Source organism: Planococcus citri, chromosome 1, assembly GCF_950023065.1.
Source record: "Planococcus citri chromosome 1, ihPlaCitr1.1, whole genome shotgun sequence".
Classification (NCBI taxonomy): domain Eukaryota; kingdom Metazoa; phylum Arthropoda; class Insecta; order Hemiptera; family Pseudococcidae; genus Planococcus; species Planococcus citri.
The window spans coordinates 71379878-71395374 of NC_088677.1; the positions used below are offsets into that span (position 1 = coordinate 71379878).

General features: G+C 34.4%; 4 protein-coding genes across 6 annotated transcripts; 1 reads left to right on the forward strand and 3 right to left on the reverse strand.

Annotated features, from left to right (window-relative positions):
• Positions 1-216: 216 nt before the first annotated feature.
• jub (LIM domain-containing protein jub) lies at positions 217-4595 on the reverse strand. 2 transcript variants are annotated; one of them, XM_065368778.1, is made up of 9 exons: positions 3198-4594; positions 3029-3119; positions 2788-2957; positions 2651-2713; positions 2423-2553; positions 893-944; positions 730-798; positions 527-652; positions 217-439 (listed from the first exon to the last, which is right to left on the reverse strand). In XM_065368778.1, the coding sequence occupies exons 1-9, from the start codon at positions 4365-4367 to the stop codon at positions 407-409; spliced, it is 1905 nt and encodes a 634-aa protein (XP_065224850.1). In that variant the 5' UTR covers positions 4368-4594; the 3' UTR covers positions 217-406. The 2 variants fall into 2 exon arrangements, with proteins under 2 accessions (XP_065224850.1, XP_065224933.1); XM_065368861.1 differs by lacking the exons at positions 217-439; positions 893-944 and having other exon boundaries at positions 3198-4595.
• A 1974-nt stretch (positions 4596-6569) lies between these two features.
• Stam (signal transducing adaptor molecule) lies at positions 6570-9679 on the reverse strand. The gene is made up of 10 exons (XM_065369838.1): positions 9462-9679; positions 9237-9397; positions 8900-9157; positions 8760-8832; positions 8493-8696; positions 8303-8431; positions 8033-8221; positions 7744-7958; positions 7450-7676; positions 6570-7373 (listed from the first exon to the last, which is right to left on the reverse strand). The coding sequence occupies exons 1-10, from the start codon at positions 9502-9504 to the stop codon at positions 7220-7222; spliced, it is 1653 nt and encodes a 550-aa protein (XP_065225910.1). The 5' UTR covers positions 9505-9679; the 3' UTR covers positions 6570-7219.
• Positions 9680-9893: 214 nt separating this feature from the next.
• LOC135849536 (protein transport protein Sec61 subunit gamma) lies at positions 9894-10826 on the forward strand. Of its 2 annotated transcripts, none has more exons than XM_065370082.1 (4): positions 9894-10094; positions 10188-10301; positions 10378-10480; positions 10647-10826. In XM_065370082.1, the coding sequence occupies exons 2-4, from the start codon at positions 10208-10210 to the stop codon at positions 10654-10656; spliced, it is 207 nt and encodes a 68-aa protein (XP_065226154.1). In that variant the 5' UTR covers positions 9894-10094; positions 10188-10207; the 3' UTR covers positions 10657-10826. The 2 variants fall into 2 exon arrangements, with proteins under 2 accessions (XP_065226154.1, XP_065226144.1); XM_065370072.1 differs by having other exon boundaries at positions 9898-10067.
• Positions 10827-12106: 1280 nt separating this feature from the next.
• LOC135849308 (cell division cycle protein 23 homolog) lies at positions 12107-15240 on the reverse strand. Its single transcript, XM_065369716.1, has 10 exons — positions 14843-15240; positions 14612-14752; positions 14186-14543; positions 13936-14113; positions 13678-13857; positions 13445-13609; positions 13122-13368; positions 12849-13050; positions 12706-12780; positions 12107-12456 (listed from the first exon to the last, which is right to left on the reverse strand). Exons 1-10 carry the CDS (start codon positions 14935-14937, stop codon positions 12403-12405), a joined length of 1695 nt encoding a protein of 564 aa, XP_065225788.1. The 5' UTR covers positions 14938-15240; the 3' UTR covers positions 12107-12402.
• Between the last annotated feature and the right edge of the window lie 257 nt (positions 15241-15497).

Sequence of the window (15497 nt, forward strand, 5' to 3'; positions counted from 1 at the left end):
AATTTGTTTAATTGAGTTCACTTACTACATTTAGGCCTGGAAACTGGAAAGAGTTTCCTCAAACCTCATACAGCTAAAATAAAAGACAAATCAATTTATGTATTCGCTTGTGAACAGTTCATCAACGTTCAACTGAATGAACGAAATCTTCAGTAATCTGTTTATAGGTACTTCTACAGATATTTGAAGTATCTTGAAATTAATTAAAACAAAAGCTCATTACGTATTGGAAATTTATTAGATTTTGTTCGAATAAAATTAACGTTACGTTTAAATTGATAAAACAATAAATGCTCTACACGCAGAATACAGTACACTTCAGCACTACATACTTAAAACAAATAATACAACCACGTCAATAACTTAGTTCGATGGCTCATCACAATAAATAAATACGAGTAATAAATTAACCTGTGTATTGATAACACGCTGCCACACTCTGTAATCAAAAACAAAACCAATTCGTCAATAAATCTCTCACCGCAAATTCATTACTAGAAAATTTTCCAAATCAACGTGAATTAACCTGGATTTGATGATTAACAGGGTGATCAGCATTTAAATGTTGTATATGACAAGACCGGCACATTAAACGTCCATTCAAAGGATAACATCTCTTATCCGGTTCATCTGTCAGTTGTATACCACAATCCTGAACAAAAATACAAAAATTTAGACTTTCTTCGGCCAAAAAAATTATAATCACCGAAAAATAGGTATCTTGTTTACCTCGCAAACGTAACAGTCTACGTGGAAATCTTTATCCATAGAAACCACACGAACAGTTTCTTCGGTTCCCTGAGAACAAAAACAGAAAATTAATAAGAATTCAGATAATCGAGTTCGTAAATTATTTTATATTTATTCATTCGTTGCATTTTTTCGTCCTTACTTCGACCGGAGTGATTCCTTTTCCACAAGCTGCACATTTCGGAGCAAACATTCTGTAATTGTTAGATTCAAACGCATCAAAATATTAGTATGGTTAGCGAAAAAAGAAATCAAATGTCGTAGCTTAATTAGTTCGTAGAATTAGAAGCTCAAAGAACAAAAAATAAATAAATAAATAGAACCCCTTTTTAATTATGGATTGAACTTTTGAAAAAAGGATAGTTATGTAGGGGAAGACTAAAAAAAAAACAACTATTTGAGATTAATTTACGAAAGTTACGTTCTTCTTGAAATAATTCATTTTCAAAAACGGATTTTGCATGTTGACCAAGATTCTGTCCCATTCCTGATCCTGATTTTGTAAAAAAAAAGTAACCCACTTCAACCCCCCCCCCCCCTAACCGATTCTTTTAAAAACATGGATTCTTTAATTGAAAAAGAACCTTTACGACTCGTCAACTCCAATAGAGCTGAGATTTGGCATATTGAAAGACCAAGACACCCAGACCTCAAAAGTCAGAACCAAAGTTTCAGCTGCCGAGGTTTGTTTCTCGATTTTGGCGAAATTTTGAAAATGGCGGAAATAGCCAAAAAGATCATGAACCTCCGAATTGATTGCCACCGTTTTCCAACCAATCTGGAGGCTCCGGGGTAGGACGACTCCAGGAGGTAGCAGAAGTTTGGAGTCATTTGTTGCAAAAATTGACGATTTTAGAATTTTTTTCAATTTGAATTTTTCAACTTGTAAAAAAAATGAATTTTTCAACTCGTTGCTATGGATTTGCGATTCACCGTCTCTAATCGATTCGGAATGTCGAATTAATGATAGGATTAAATTTTAGGCTGCCAAAGTTGATCAAAAACGTCTTCTAGAGTGATTTGGAATTTCTGGAGAAAAGTCAACTTTAGCTGGAGCCTCCAGATCGACTGGAAAGTGGTGAAAATCGATTCGATGGGTCGACTTTAGCATGAAAAACTGAGTTTCAACTTTTTATCTTTATGTTTGCTCTTTTTACAGAAAATCAATATACCAAAAGACTATTTCTGGCATTTTCAAAAGCTCCAAAAATCGAAAAATCAACTTCATGAGCTGAAAATTTGGTTCCGAGGTCCGGATGACATGTTCTTTCAATGAGTCAAATTTCAGCTCGATCGCAGTTGACGAGTTGTAACAGTTCCTTCGTAGGAGAGAATTAAAATTTTGTTCATGTCCAGAATTTTGATCATAACTGCTCTAAAAATGAAAAAAAAATAATTCTATTTACAGTTTTAAAAAATGATAAACTAAGTTCATTTCTACGAAAAAATAATCGCTTTTATAGTTTTTCTTTTTGAAGAGACTGCACCCCAATTTAGCTTCCGCTCTTGACACACTATCGTAAACAACAAGTCCTACTTCTTACTCATTAAAAAAAAAATAAATACAGTACTACACGCAACACACTAGTATCAAAACAAGTTCAACAATGGAAACCACATAAAAGAGCATTTCGAGGAAAATGACACACTTATGGATAAAATCATTGTATACCTGTGATAGTCATTAACACAATAGATCTTGTTATCAACATCGACGGTGAATGGCACACCATCTAGACATTCGTTACACATACAGCAACGGAAACAACCAGGATGGTAAGATTTACCCATCGCTTGTAAAATCTACGAAATAACATTCACATATCAATAATCAATACGAAAGAAAGGTCCAAGTCCAAGGTAAGCTCAAATAGAGAATCGATGAATCACGATGACTCACCATTTCCATAATCAGGTGGCCACAGATCGCACACTTCTCTGCAGTTTGTTGAAAACCGGAATACTAAAAGAGAGAGAGAGAAATTCGTTAGTATAAAAAAAAATGATTCATAAAACAGCTTCGATTAAAACATCTACCAAGTAATCTTCTTCGCAATAAACTCTTCCGTGAACATTATAGAATGCTTTTCCTCGGAGGGCACGTCCGCATGAGCAACAAATGAAACAATTCGTATGATATAGGTTACCCATAGCTTGGCAAGCTTGACCAGCACCGGTTACTTTGTCACCGCAAGTATGGCAAATGCCTGTTAAAATGAATAACAAAATTACGATTGTTTTCAAAAAGAAAACACTCTCCGCTGGATAATATATTCACCGAAATATTCTCCTTCTTCTTGTTGTTTTTCCATTTCTTCTTCGAGCTGCCTGGTCAATTCTTCTATTTTACGTTCAGCTTCGGTTGGACCCTACAGAAAACAAACAACATTAAGTAACATCGAATTTCATCTTGAAAGCCCTTTCTCCAATAAGACACGAATACAAACCATAGGTCTAGGTGGAGTTACATTATACGGAAGTAACTTATTAGCTGATAAAGATCCTAAATCAGACGCATAGTACTCAGAAGCTGGATCTTTTTCCATTTTCCCCAAAGGAGTATTTCCTCTAGGAGGTAATTCGGTGTTACTGATGTTATTGTGGTTTTGATTTTTAAAATACGATACCGCTGTGGGTTTAGGTGATGCAGATACTCCGTAATATGGCTGCTGAACAGTGCTTTCAGCAGCTGATGCTTGTACAACGCTGGACCTCTGTTGAGGAGATGTGATTACTTGATGTTGAACGGCGGTCGGATATCGGACACCGTTCGTTCGCGAATTATCGTAACCTGGTACGAAATTCATCTCTGCGTTGGTTACGATTTGTTTATGTTCACCGTGAATGGGAACTTGAGGACCGGGTTTGGCTGGTTCGTGATTGTAAGTAGGTTTAGTGGAAACGTTTTGAAGATTCTCGTAAACGGGAGGTGCTTCGTAGAACTGATAGTCTTTCGAATACGATGGAATGTATCGTACACCGGAGGGTACTTGAGGTTGGGCTTTACGATACGTCGATTCGTAAATATCGGTCGCTGCAATACTGGCACGAGGGCTGGAATGTTTAGAGTCTAGGGATCCGTTACGTGAATGAATCGCGTTAGTACTTTGATGATAGTAGGAGGGTAACACGTTATTACGACTGTTGTAATAATCTACGTTCTCGTACACCGGGCTATTTTTCTTGTCTAAATGCATGCTCTGGATTGATATCATACTTGAATTAGGACTAATCGAATCTTTACACGAGCCACACGCGCTGGCTGGACTGACGGAACGTTGCTGTAGTGATTTAGCGTATAAATTCCTGTGCCCGTTTTCGTAATAGCCAGTCTGAGGTGCTGGTATACATTTAGCCTTATCCAAAATCGAGTAACTGGTCGAGGCAACGTTAGTACAGGTGTTTCGCATGATATTACCAGACGAGTCTTTGGATATATTCGAGGTACTGATTAACGATGGCGAATAACTGGCACAAGGTTGAGGTGAACTTTTACTAACGATTCGTCCGTATCCAGGATCCGAGCTGTTGGTGAATCTCAAATTTAAGTCCGGTTTAGCATCGTTTGGTCTGTCGTGTAAGGACAGAGAGCTGAATTTCTCTACGTACGGATCCATTGGCTTGAAAACTTTCCTTACAGGAACAATGATAACATTTCACAATGTTGAGATACGAATGTAAAAACACGAACGATTATAAAACGAATAAAAACTTGGCAACTATACTTTTATAAAAGTATAAAATAATAGAAAACACAGTGAAAATCGACCCTAAAGCACCAAGATATCACTAACTTTTCATTTTTACAAAATTTTCAATAATAAAAACACAAGAATGAACAACAAAAAATTTTTTGAAAGAAAAATTTTTCTTGTAAGCTCTTTCTTTGAAAAAATCCAATCTATGTTTTTTTTCTGAAGGCAAAAACTCTTCCAGTGTTGCCATTTTTGAGAAAAGATTTTTGGATTATTTATATTTTTTAATTTTTTTCAAAATCGAAAACGAATAATAATTAATTATGGAATGGATTACGATGGATTATGGATTAATTAATTCCCAAGTACACAAAGTCACAAACATATACGAGACTGAAAAGGCTGGTTCTTGATGTTCATGTTCATTTCATTGGGGTTTTTGGGATTCTGGAAATTTTGATGGGCTGGACTTCAGAGTTCACTAATTCAGGATCATCAGAAATTCAGAATCAGAATACAGAAACTCTACAAAACCACGAACTACGAACTACGAAGTCTTGAGTCTTTACTCGCGAATACTTAATTTTTAAAAACTGAAATTTATGCTACCAGCGTAGAAGAAGCTGGATCGTCGGATAACTAAAATAAACTAACTAAACGAGAATACTGCTAATTCAGCAAAATTCAGATCACAAATAGAAGTAACAAGACTCAAACAGTTAAACTCAATTTTCCTCTTAAAAAAATGAAACTTTAGCAACCAAAAAACGTCGAGAAAGTAACCAAAATGTAACAAAAAAAGTGAGAAAATATGAGCTTAACATTTTAAATGTGGAACAATTAATTGCCCAAAAAAACAGGATAAATTACAAATTGAAATGTTCTGATTTCTTATTATTTTTATAAATTTGAATAATTTCGAAATTTTTTGGTAAAAAAGCCAGACTTTTAAGCGATTTTTGTCTTTTTGGCAACAGAGTGAGAATTTTTGCAATTTTTGGCCAAAAAGGCCAAGTTTTAGAAAAAATCAAATCTTCGGCAATCTTCACGAAAGGAAGACGCTTTTTGGAAATTCCTGGCAAAAAAGCGACACTTTTGGACGATTTTTGAAAAAGTGAGTTTTTTTTTGTAATTTTTAGCAATTTTTGAAAAAAAACAAGTCTCAGAAAATTTTAGCAAAAAGCACAATTTTTTGGGAATCATTGGTAAAAAAAAAATTGATTACGTATTTTTGGAAATTTCTGTCCGAAAAGTGACTTTTGAATAGGTTAATTTTTTTGGAATAAAGTTGAAATCTTCAGCAATGTTGCTGATAATCGAATTTGTAGCCTATTGCAGAAATTTACAATTTCAGCAAAAAAACAGCAACTTTTGAGGAATTTACATTTTTTACAACTTTTTTTTGAAAAGCGAGATTTTTTGTTTTTTTTTTAGGTAAAAAAAACAGGACTATTCACACTATTCAGTAATTTTTAACAATTTTCTCTTTAAAAAAAACGAGATTTTTCAATTGTTAAGAAGCTAGAAATTTTGGTATTTTTTGGCAAACAGTTAGACTTTGACAGTTTTAGCATAAAGTAGGACCATTTGGTAGTTCTTGGTTTTTAAAAAAATACTTTTTCCCAATTTTTGAGAAATGAGCAAGATTTTTGGACAATTTTTGAAAACACATGAGACTTTTTCAGATGAAATGACAAATTTTTCACAATTTTGGAAAAACCAAGCATTTCTGACAATTTCAACAAACAGTAGGACCTTTTGGGAACCAATTACCAAAAAGCGAAACTTTTGCGTAATTTTTGGCAAATATGCAAGATTTTTGAACATTTATTGAAATAACGTGAAGGAATCTGAAATTTTTTATAATAAAACGACAAATTCTTGTCAATTTTTGAAAAGGAAAAGAAATTTCAGCAAAAAGTAGGATTTTTGTGAACTTTTACCAAAAAAGAGAAACTTTTGGTCAATTTTTGGCAAACAAGCAAGATTTAGAATTTTTTGCAACGAAGTAACTTTTTTGTTAATTTTTGGAAAAGTTGGAATTTTTTGAAATTTTATTTAAAAGTTGAACTTTATGAAAGTAACCGACACTGAGAACGAGTGCTAAATAAGTCCGCATACGCATTACTCAAACATGAATTGATATATTTTAAATCATATTACACTTTAGATAATAATGGGTGAATATACATGTAGATAGATAAAAAATAATCATAGGTAAAATAACATAATAAACAATATCGGTAATATGACGAAAAATACATCTATGCCTGTTTGGTTACAGTAATCAACGACATCATTATCATCGGTGCTGAACAAGCTACATCAACTTCAACATTATAGGAATATATTTAAAAAAGCACAATCGTTTACATGAAAGACAATCACAACCGAAAACACATTCGGACTTTGACCTTCTACTATGAAGCATACCTTACTTACTGCGGAATTAAAAATGAATAAAAAAAATTGAAAAATACGCGCAGAAAAATTACACGAAATCATAAACTGAGCTTTCGAAAGCTATTCAAATAAACGTAACGTAGCGTAAGGGGAATAAAAAATACCTCGAAGCGAGTACAGAATTATACAAAAAAAGAAAAAAAGTTGGGCTACAAAGAGGGAAAGAAAATATACGCGAGACGAATAATTTAGCGATAAATTGTCTAATAATTAAAATATACATCGATTTTTTTCATTTAAACTTTGACATAATGCTCGTGTACACAACATGGTCATAATTATAAAACAATGTACAAATATCACTAAACATATCAATGATTTTGTAGATTAGATGTTGACGTATCGTGCGAAGGTACCGAATGTGGCATTTGTTGATGTTGGTACATATTCGGAGGAGGCATCTGTTGCTGAGGAATCGACCCGGGTGGCATTTGATATTGAAGTGGAACCATGTTAGGAGGCATACTGTAAGAATAAATTCGATCAACAATTCATCTTTTAAACCAAACACCGCGTGTGTGTGAAATATGAATGAAATTACCTCTGATATGGATGGTTAGGCGGTCCAGGATTTGGCATCATGTTCTGATGATGGAAATTACCATCCGACTGAATTGGAGCGAAAAGATGAGGAGGAGGTTGATGAACGGAACCAGGAGGCATGTTGGAAGCAGAAGGTAGAGTATTAGGTGGCGGAAAATGATCATTTAACATCGCATTAGGAGGCATCGAATACGGTGGGCCGTTCATACCGCCGTTGTACATCATCTGTAAAAATAATCAGGTTTATAGACAACAGCCGAGCCAAAATCGAAGTGAAATGAAACACACGTACTTGATGCGGATGCGGTACACCATGTACAGGCATAGGCTGCATCATGTAAGGACCTTTAACTGCCGAAGGTAAAGTATGAAATGGTTCTCGCATCAAGGAATGGTATAAATTAAGCGCGTCGACTAAATTCGAACTAAGCTGCGTTAACTGAGCATGTTTCCGGTCGACTTTTTCCAATTCTGCGTCGATTAATGGACCCATGGCGTTTACTTCTTCTGCGATGGAATTATAAAATGAATCAAATCCCAACGATATTGATTTTTTATTAACATTGAAATGATATACGTACCTTCTAGAACAAGCATTTCTTCGGTATCGGCGCTTTCATCAGTAGGATTAGCCTCGTGCAATAAATGCAACAATCTGTCGATTTTTTGTTCGTTAATAACAGCTTCTTCTCGTTTAAAATCATGCCCTGAGCTGGTGGCGACTGTATCACTGAAATGAACTCGAGCTTTTCTGACCGTGACATCGTTACCTGAATTTACCAAGACGATAAATATGAATTACATAAACACGCACAATATTAATACGCAAGAAACACTTTCGCTAGACTCACTTTCACTTTCGGAATTCGTTTCAGACGACGAAGATAAATCGGATGTGACGAAATTAGCAGGGAATAATCCTTCTCCTCTTTTATTCACCCCTTTCCACCAATTTTTATCGGAATCATCTAAAACTTCAACTGAAACAAGAAAATAACAATTTGTTACGAAGGCCTAATTAAAAGCCACCAACAGACTTACTTATTTCTCCGGCGTAGAAAGTCAATTCGTTATCTTCAGCAGCTTCGAAATCGTATAAAGCTCGAACTTTTTGTTTAGACGGTTTTAACGCGCTATTTGTGAAAGTACGATTTGAAAAACTAGACGATAATGTGTTCGCTGTAGGATAAAGACTACTTTGACCGCTCGATTTGTTGCTAGTTTCTTGAAGACTTAATTCAATAGCTGTAAAAGAAACGTTATCAGAATACGGAGATAAAGAGGGGATCAAGTTCAATTGATAAGTACCTTTAGCTATATCGTCGACCTCTTGTTGAGAAGTAACCGCATTTGGATCTTTTGGCATTTGAGAAGTAGCGCTCTGTAGAAAAAATAAGTTAGTTTTTTCATCGAGTATACAATACAATATTATTCTATAATATCATTACCTTCATTTCTTGATTAGTCGGAAAATCAACGCCTTCTTGTTTCAACTTTGCGTAAACCGACGGTATTAAACTTAGTTGAGAATCAGATTTAAAATCATTTTCTGCCCACTTTTTCAGCATTAATTTCAACCTATCAGCGATCTTAGGTTGAGTTTGCGAGTACTTTTTTAGTAACTTCCTGTATTCGGTTTCGAAATCCCTCGATGCTACTTCCAATAGGAAAACTTTGGCACAATTCTTCACACAAGCGTCCAGCAACTATGATGCAACCAAACTCGGTATTAAATGCAAAAGCTGATAGTGAACATTGAGATGATATGAGTCATATTCAACTAACCGTGATAGCTTTCAGTACGACGTGAGGATTAGGATTATTCAATCGTTTTACGATCGATTTCAGACAGTCTTTGGCATTACCGTGATTCTGGCCAACTTTATCACATATGTCCAATATTTTAGCCCAATCGTCACCTTTGTCTTCTTCAGGAGTCACTTTTTCTAGTAAACAATTACAACATATTACAAGTTTCGTCTTTATCAAAATAATAACAATCGAACTTACCAACATCTGAATCGAATGGCGATGAAGAAGGGAAAATTCTCATTATCAGAAGTGATTTACCAAACTAGAATGATGAATTTTTTATCGATTGATAAGTAATGATTTTAGAATATTTCTAGCTAAATGCATGAAAATGATGATTCACAAATTTATAATTTATATAATCAAATTATTACATGACAAAATTTTATTCAATCAAGGCAGAGGCGATGCGATGATAACAAAAAAGAGACGAAGTTGAACCAAAAACAAGCAAGCAAGGCCATGTCAGAAAAAATTTCAATAAATTTTTGGTAATTTACGTGAAAAGTATCGGAAATTACCGTGAAATTATGCGTATATTTGATTTACTCGTTTCTGACACGTAGGCACGTGTTACGTCACGTCACACGTCACTTCTTATCACGAATTTGTAAAAAGTAAACACGTCACCGTCTCTGTTCCAACTCGATTCCAACTTTCAAGTTTTCATTTCAAACTTTTCGAATCGAATTCAGTCGTGGAATAGTTGAGTATTTTCCTTCGTACTTTGAGTAATTTTAATTCGATTACAACGTTTATTGAGCTAATAATTACGTTCAACGGTTCAGCTGTCTTGTTGATAAAGTGAGTACTTTTTTCGAAAGCTTTCAGGTACACTTGAGCTCCATTTTCAACATTACTAATGCTTTTCTTTCTAGATACATTCTGTTAATCAAATCTTAATAAGTTACGTTTCGTTTACAGGTATTTCTAATTAATATAAAATGGATCAGGTATCTAAAGTAATCGAGCCAGCGAGGCAGTTTTCGAAAGATTCTATAAGACTTGTGAAACGTTGCACGAAACCGGATCGAAAAGGTACTTGAATTCAACCATCGGATATGGTTTTGATTTCCTCAATAAGTTAATTAATTTCGATTTGTTTTGTGTTTAGAATTTCAAAAAATTGCTGTCGCCACAGCGATTGGATTTTGCATTATGGGCTTTATTGGATTCTTCGTCAAGTTGATTCATATTCCAATTAATAATATCATTGTGTAAGTAGCTTTCTTTATTATCTCGTTCTGTATTCTTCGAAGGGTCAATGTTGTGCTTTAAAAAGATGTAATGATCCTTCACCACTGTTGTTGCTTGTATTCTCAGTATTTTAGAGTTCATTTCCATTTTACAGCTTCTCATATTTCTGTTTTTTCTGTTTTTCAGAGGATCGTAAGAATTTGGTTGATTTCTGCTGGAGTTTATTACGTTATTCCGATAAATTATTTTTCTCGTCTTTTTGAAAGTTTATTACATTATGTGAATAAGTTATTTTTTTATGTTGTGCTTATATAATTATTTGTAATCTTTTCTTTAGTATTTGTTTAATAAAATTTGAACACAAAATACGGTGACAGGCGTTTCATTTCTTGTTCTTAAATCCACGATTATGCTATACTTTCGAACTTGGTTGTTTACGATGAATCGAAAATACGAATAGAATACGGTATCGATGATTTTTGTTCGTGATCCTCTATTTAAAAATACCAAAAGGTGATCATTTTAGGAGCGCAGCGAAATTGTATCTATAGTTCTAGTGAACAATCATGTTGACGCTGAAGTTGAGCTGTAATTGATTAGAATTCAAGAGTATCTAGCATCTACGAGTTTTCGTTCATCAAATAAATTATGGAATTTTAAGTAATGTTCGCCGCGAAGAAGGAAATAGAGAAAAATAGAAACTAAATCATTTTTAATATCAGAAGAAGTTCGGCCACTGAACTGAAGCACTGAAGGTGGAGACGATCATGAAAATTGAAATCGAAAATCAAATTATTTATCCACTATTCATTCCAGTTTTATCGGTCACACGTAAATCCTCAGATTTTATCTCTTCGTCAGAATTTCATTTTCGTTCTCATTTCTTCATTACACAGCTTTGAACTTTTCTTAAATCGAATTGAGTATAAAAGCTGAAAGCTCTGAAAGTTAATTTGATGGAATCTATAAGTACTCGAACATAGCCGAAGGCTAACCTAACGGAGCTACACGAAGGCCAACCTAACCTAACGGAATTACCCGAAGGCTAACCTAACGGAAATACACGAAGACTAACCTAACGTGAGGTTTCCTCGTTCGTTTTGCTATCGTTAGGTTAGGTTTGAAACCTAACCTAACTACAGCAAAATCCGATCGATTTTCTGTTAACCTAACCTAAACCTAACCTAACTGTAGCAAAATTCGATCGATTGCTGCGTTCTCTTACAATGATAGGGTTAGGTTTACGTGTTTTTTCATGAGAACTTAATTTAACCGGTAAGTTTAGCAGAAAGCTTACGTTTTCTGGGAATTTAGAGCTACAAATTCCAGTTTTTAAGCTATGAAGAATTGAATCATCTCATTGCAAAAGTATATAGATCTTTATTAAAATCGTTGCGAATTTTTTGCGAGTAATTTTGTTGTTTCATAAATCAACAATAGCTCATTTATTAATTTCATTTCTCATTTTGAAAAAAAATTTTAATGTTGCTAGTATCATTATTGATGATTTTGTATACTCTTCAGACAAACATTATATCAAAATTCGCCAATATCTTCCGAATCCGAAGTATATAATATTTACCGTTCGTTAATTTTTCAACCGTTTCACTCGTAGTGACCACTTCATCGTATTATAAATTAAAACCTCGAAGTCCATCAGTATAATATTTTCATTGAGAGTACAAAAGTGTATAAATGTACGTATAAACGTGGAAAATAATGATGAAAAAAAAAGGTACAACTTAGGCCAATAACCGCGTAAGAAATTTCGTAATAATATAAAAATAGCGTAAGGAATTTCACTTCACGACTAGTGTGCAGTACAGTATTGTATAAAATGGAGCTCGTAACGCTCCCGGATCACAAACCATCTCAAGGTGGTTTAAAAACTCGTATAAAAAGGTAGGTAGGTACTTCCAGTCTCAATATTCGATTAATAGAATCACCACGGGAAAAGTTGCCTTATACTTTCTTCCAAATTGAGAAACTGTCGAGGCTGGAAAACAAACGAGGAAGAAATGAGCAATTGATGAATTGAAGTGCGTTCGGCGATAAAGCGTATGGTATCCGTTTACAGAAGCGTAGATGTAAATAAAAATGAACAATGAGAGGAAAAATTTTAATACGAAATTTCAACCGAGTACATAAGGTTAAAACAATTACAAAAAATAACGAAAAAACGAGAAAAATGGTGGGTAAGAATTTAATCTACGCTTCGGCAAAGCCTTACTCGTCTAGTGTCTACCTCAGTGCTCGACGTCGGCGTGTCTTTCTTTTTTGGAGCAATTAACTGCATTGCTTTTTCGTATGATTCTTCGAACTACGAAGAAAAAAGTAATTAAATGTCGAGGAATCTAAATCCAACTACCGATATTTTCGCAATCTTACCTCTGGATATCTTTTGAGTTGATTAGCGTAGTATTTAGCTTTATCTACGTTTCTCTGAGCGTTGTGATATTTTACTAGGAAGGTACAAGCGTAAATGAATTCGGTTTTGCAAGTTAATACGGAAAATAGATCGGTATCTTCTCTAACTAGGTCAGCAAATGCTTCGGCCGCAAGATCGGTTTCGTTTAAACGCTCTAATAATCTACAAAAACAAATTGTACATGAATACTGACATCAATGCTTGGCAGAAAAAGTAAACTATGAGACACAAACCTGGCCATTCTAATTATCGCTAAAGGATCATTTTTACCAACATTCCTCGCTTGTTGGTAACATTTGTAAGTTTCTTCGTATCTTTCCAGTCTTTCGTATGTCTCTCCGAGGGCTATCAACATGCGACCATCTTGAGGACGTAGTTTTTGAGCAATTTTGTAATAATACAGCGAGAAAAACGATAACCGTAGTAATTCGTAAGTTTGCCCGAGCCCATACCAAGCTCTGTAGTCTCTCTTATTTGCATCTAAAATATTTATGTTCAAATTAGTAAATGGTACGACACAAAGATTAATAAAATATTTCGGTACTAATTTTATTACTTATTGCTTTTTGATAACTTAGAACAGCAGCTGGTGTATTTTTCACTTCCATGTACTCGTGACCCATTAACGTCCAAGCGGATACATACGATGGATTCATTTTCACAGCTCGTTGAAACGATAAAATAGCTTTAGTATGTTCTCCTCGCATGCTGTAGTAATTACCTGTAAAATAATCGTCGTTCAACATTCGAATTCAAATAATACAATGTGACAATTCCGTTGAAACTTACCAACAACGCAAGAAGTTTCTACTCGGTATTTATCAATTTCGGTAACACTATGGGCTAAAAATGCCAAAGCTCGGCGAGTTTCAGCCACATATAACAGATTAGAAAAGGTATCCATTCCTTCCAGTCTAAAAGGGTCCGATTTTCTCATACCGTTATAAATATCGATGGCTGATTTCACATCTGAAATAAAAATTACACAAGATTAAATCACTGGAAACCGAGATAAAAATTAATAGATCCCATTTCGACTTGATTTACCTTTACAATTATGCTGACATATGGCAATTTGTCCTAAAACGTACTGGGAATTTTGGAAACCATTTTTTAAAATTATTTTATACGCTTCCTCGGCTTCTTTATTAAGCTGCAAATCAATTAGTAAATGACCCAAGAAGAAATCTTTCATCCAGTGGTTCGGTAAAGTCAAGGAATCAATCTGAAACATGACCGATCATTAAATAGACATTCAAAGCGAAATTTTCTCATAGTCAAAATGAAACTCACGTACCCAATTTTTTTCTGGAATCAGGGGAGATAGTTCTTGCCACGCTGCCCAGTTCAAAGTCTCTTTATCGATCGCTTCGATTAATACGTCTTTAGCGTCCTCAAAATGAGACAACTTTTTCAATACTAAACCGTAAATGTATAAACAATATCCATCTAATTGATTATTTATGTAAGCGATTTTCAATTCGTTGCACAGAGCTTGCATGTTACTCAGGTAACCCGGACAATCGGACACAAATGAGAATAAATTAGCGTCCGTGGTACCGCAGATTTTCTTCAGCTCTAACGACATATACATCGAATAGTAACGTAGAAATTTGCACACTGGAGAAGTGGTGTTTTTCAAATAATACGTGCATCTGTAATATACAAATGAATTAGTTACAATCAATTCACCGACAAATGAAAAAAAAAACGTGGGAAATACCTATCGTATTCTTGATCCATGAAGTAACTATGAGCGACCAGGTAAGCGTCATATTCAGCCGCTGAGATCCCATCGTTGGATAATTTCAAAACTACGTTCTCTAATTTGACATCTTTCAAAGCGTAAACTATTTCGGCTAACCTGTAAACAACGGTAGACGATTTAACATATCTGTATGTGATTTTATAATTATAAATCTGCATTTTCAAAAATAAATCTGTGTGATCTTACCACTTTGCTGTGTGTAGCATACATCGCTTGGAAAACTCCGGCAACGCTTTTAAAGCGGCGGTTTTTATTAATACTAAGTCGTATTTAACAGCCATACTTGTATATTGAATTATTTTACTATATTCTTTCAAATTCCGTAATCATTGCTCAAGTTCTTTGAGTAGAAGTTTGTTGAAAAACGTTCAAATACACCGCAGGAAATTCGACTTTGAACAACGAATTCGTCACTTCTAACTGGCGGAATTGTTAATGGCGAGTTACTTGACACTGTAGTAACTCTCAGTTATTCGAATTCACGCGAAATACTCATTTTTTAATTAAATATAACGAAAAATTATACAAGAAAACACGGTTATAAAATATTTCATTTTTCGAAAATCTGAGGTTGATGCGCAAAAATCGAGTGCGCAGCACGACGCGAATAAACAAACAAAAGATTCGATAAATCGATATATTGCTATATCGAAATGGATGGTATTTCATTGGTTGATGATATCTGCATCGACCAATAAAAAAACAGGATTTTGTAAGAAAAAAGCGAAATTTTTGTTTTTTGCTTTTTTTCGAGGGAGAAAAAAAGTTTGAAATATTACATCACTGCATTGTTCCAACGGACCAATCGTCGCATTCGATTTTGTCAACAAAACAACCGTAC

Bases quoted from the DNA above. Each gene is read 5' to 3' on its own strand.
- LOC135849536 (XM_065370082.1), top strand. From the start codon at position 10,208: ATGGATCAGGTATCTAAAGTAATCGAGCCAGCGAGGCAGTTTTCGAAA. The intron at 10,302-10,377 runs GTACTTGAATTC...TTTTGTGTTTAG, and splicing joins CACGAAACCGGATCGAAAAG to AATTTCAAAAAATTGCTGTC.
- Stam (XM_065369838.1), bottom strand. From the start codon at position 9,504: ATGAGAATTTTCCCTTCTTCATCGCCATTCGATTCAGATGTTG. The intron at 8,833-8,899 runs GTAATGATATTA...TTTTTTCTACAG, and splicing joins CGACTAATCAAGAAATGAAG to AGCGCTACTTCTCAAATGCC. The intron at 7,374-7,449 runs GTAATTTCATTC...TTATTCTTACAG, and splicing joins CCTAACCATCCATATCAGAG to TATGCCTCCTAACATGGTTC.
- LOC135849308 (XM_065369716.1), bottom strand. From the start codon at position 14,937: ATGGCTGTTAAATACGACTTAGTATTAATAAAAACCGCCGCTTTAAAA. The intron at 13,858-13,935 runs GTAAATCAAGTC...TTTTTATTTCAG, and splicing joins ATGTCAGCATAATTGTAAAG to ATGTGAAATCAGCCATCGAT. The intron at 12,457-12,705 runs GTAGACACTAGA...TTTGTTTTCCAG, and splicing joins CGCCGACGTCGAGCACTGAG to CCTCGACAGTTTCTCAATTT.
- jub (XM_065368778.1), bottom strand. From the start codon at position 4,367: ATGGATCCGTACGTAGAGAAATTCAGCTCTCTGTCCTTACACGACAGA. The intron at 2,958-3,028 runs GTGAATATATTA...TCATTTTAACAG, and splicing joins AGAAGAAGGAGAATATTTCG to GCATTTGCCATACTTGCGGT. The intron at 2,554-2,650 runs GTGAGTCATCGT...GTTATTTCGTAG, and splicing joins GCCACCTGATTATGGAAATG to ATTTTACAAGCGATGGGTAA.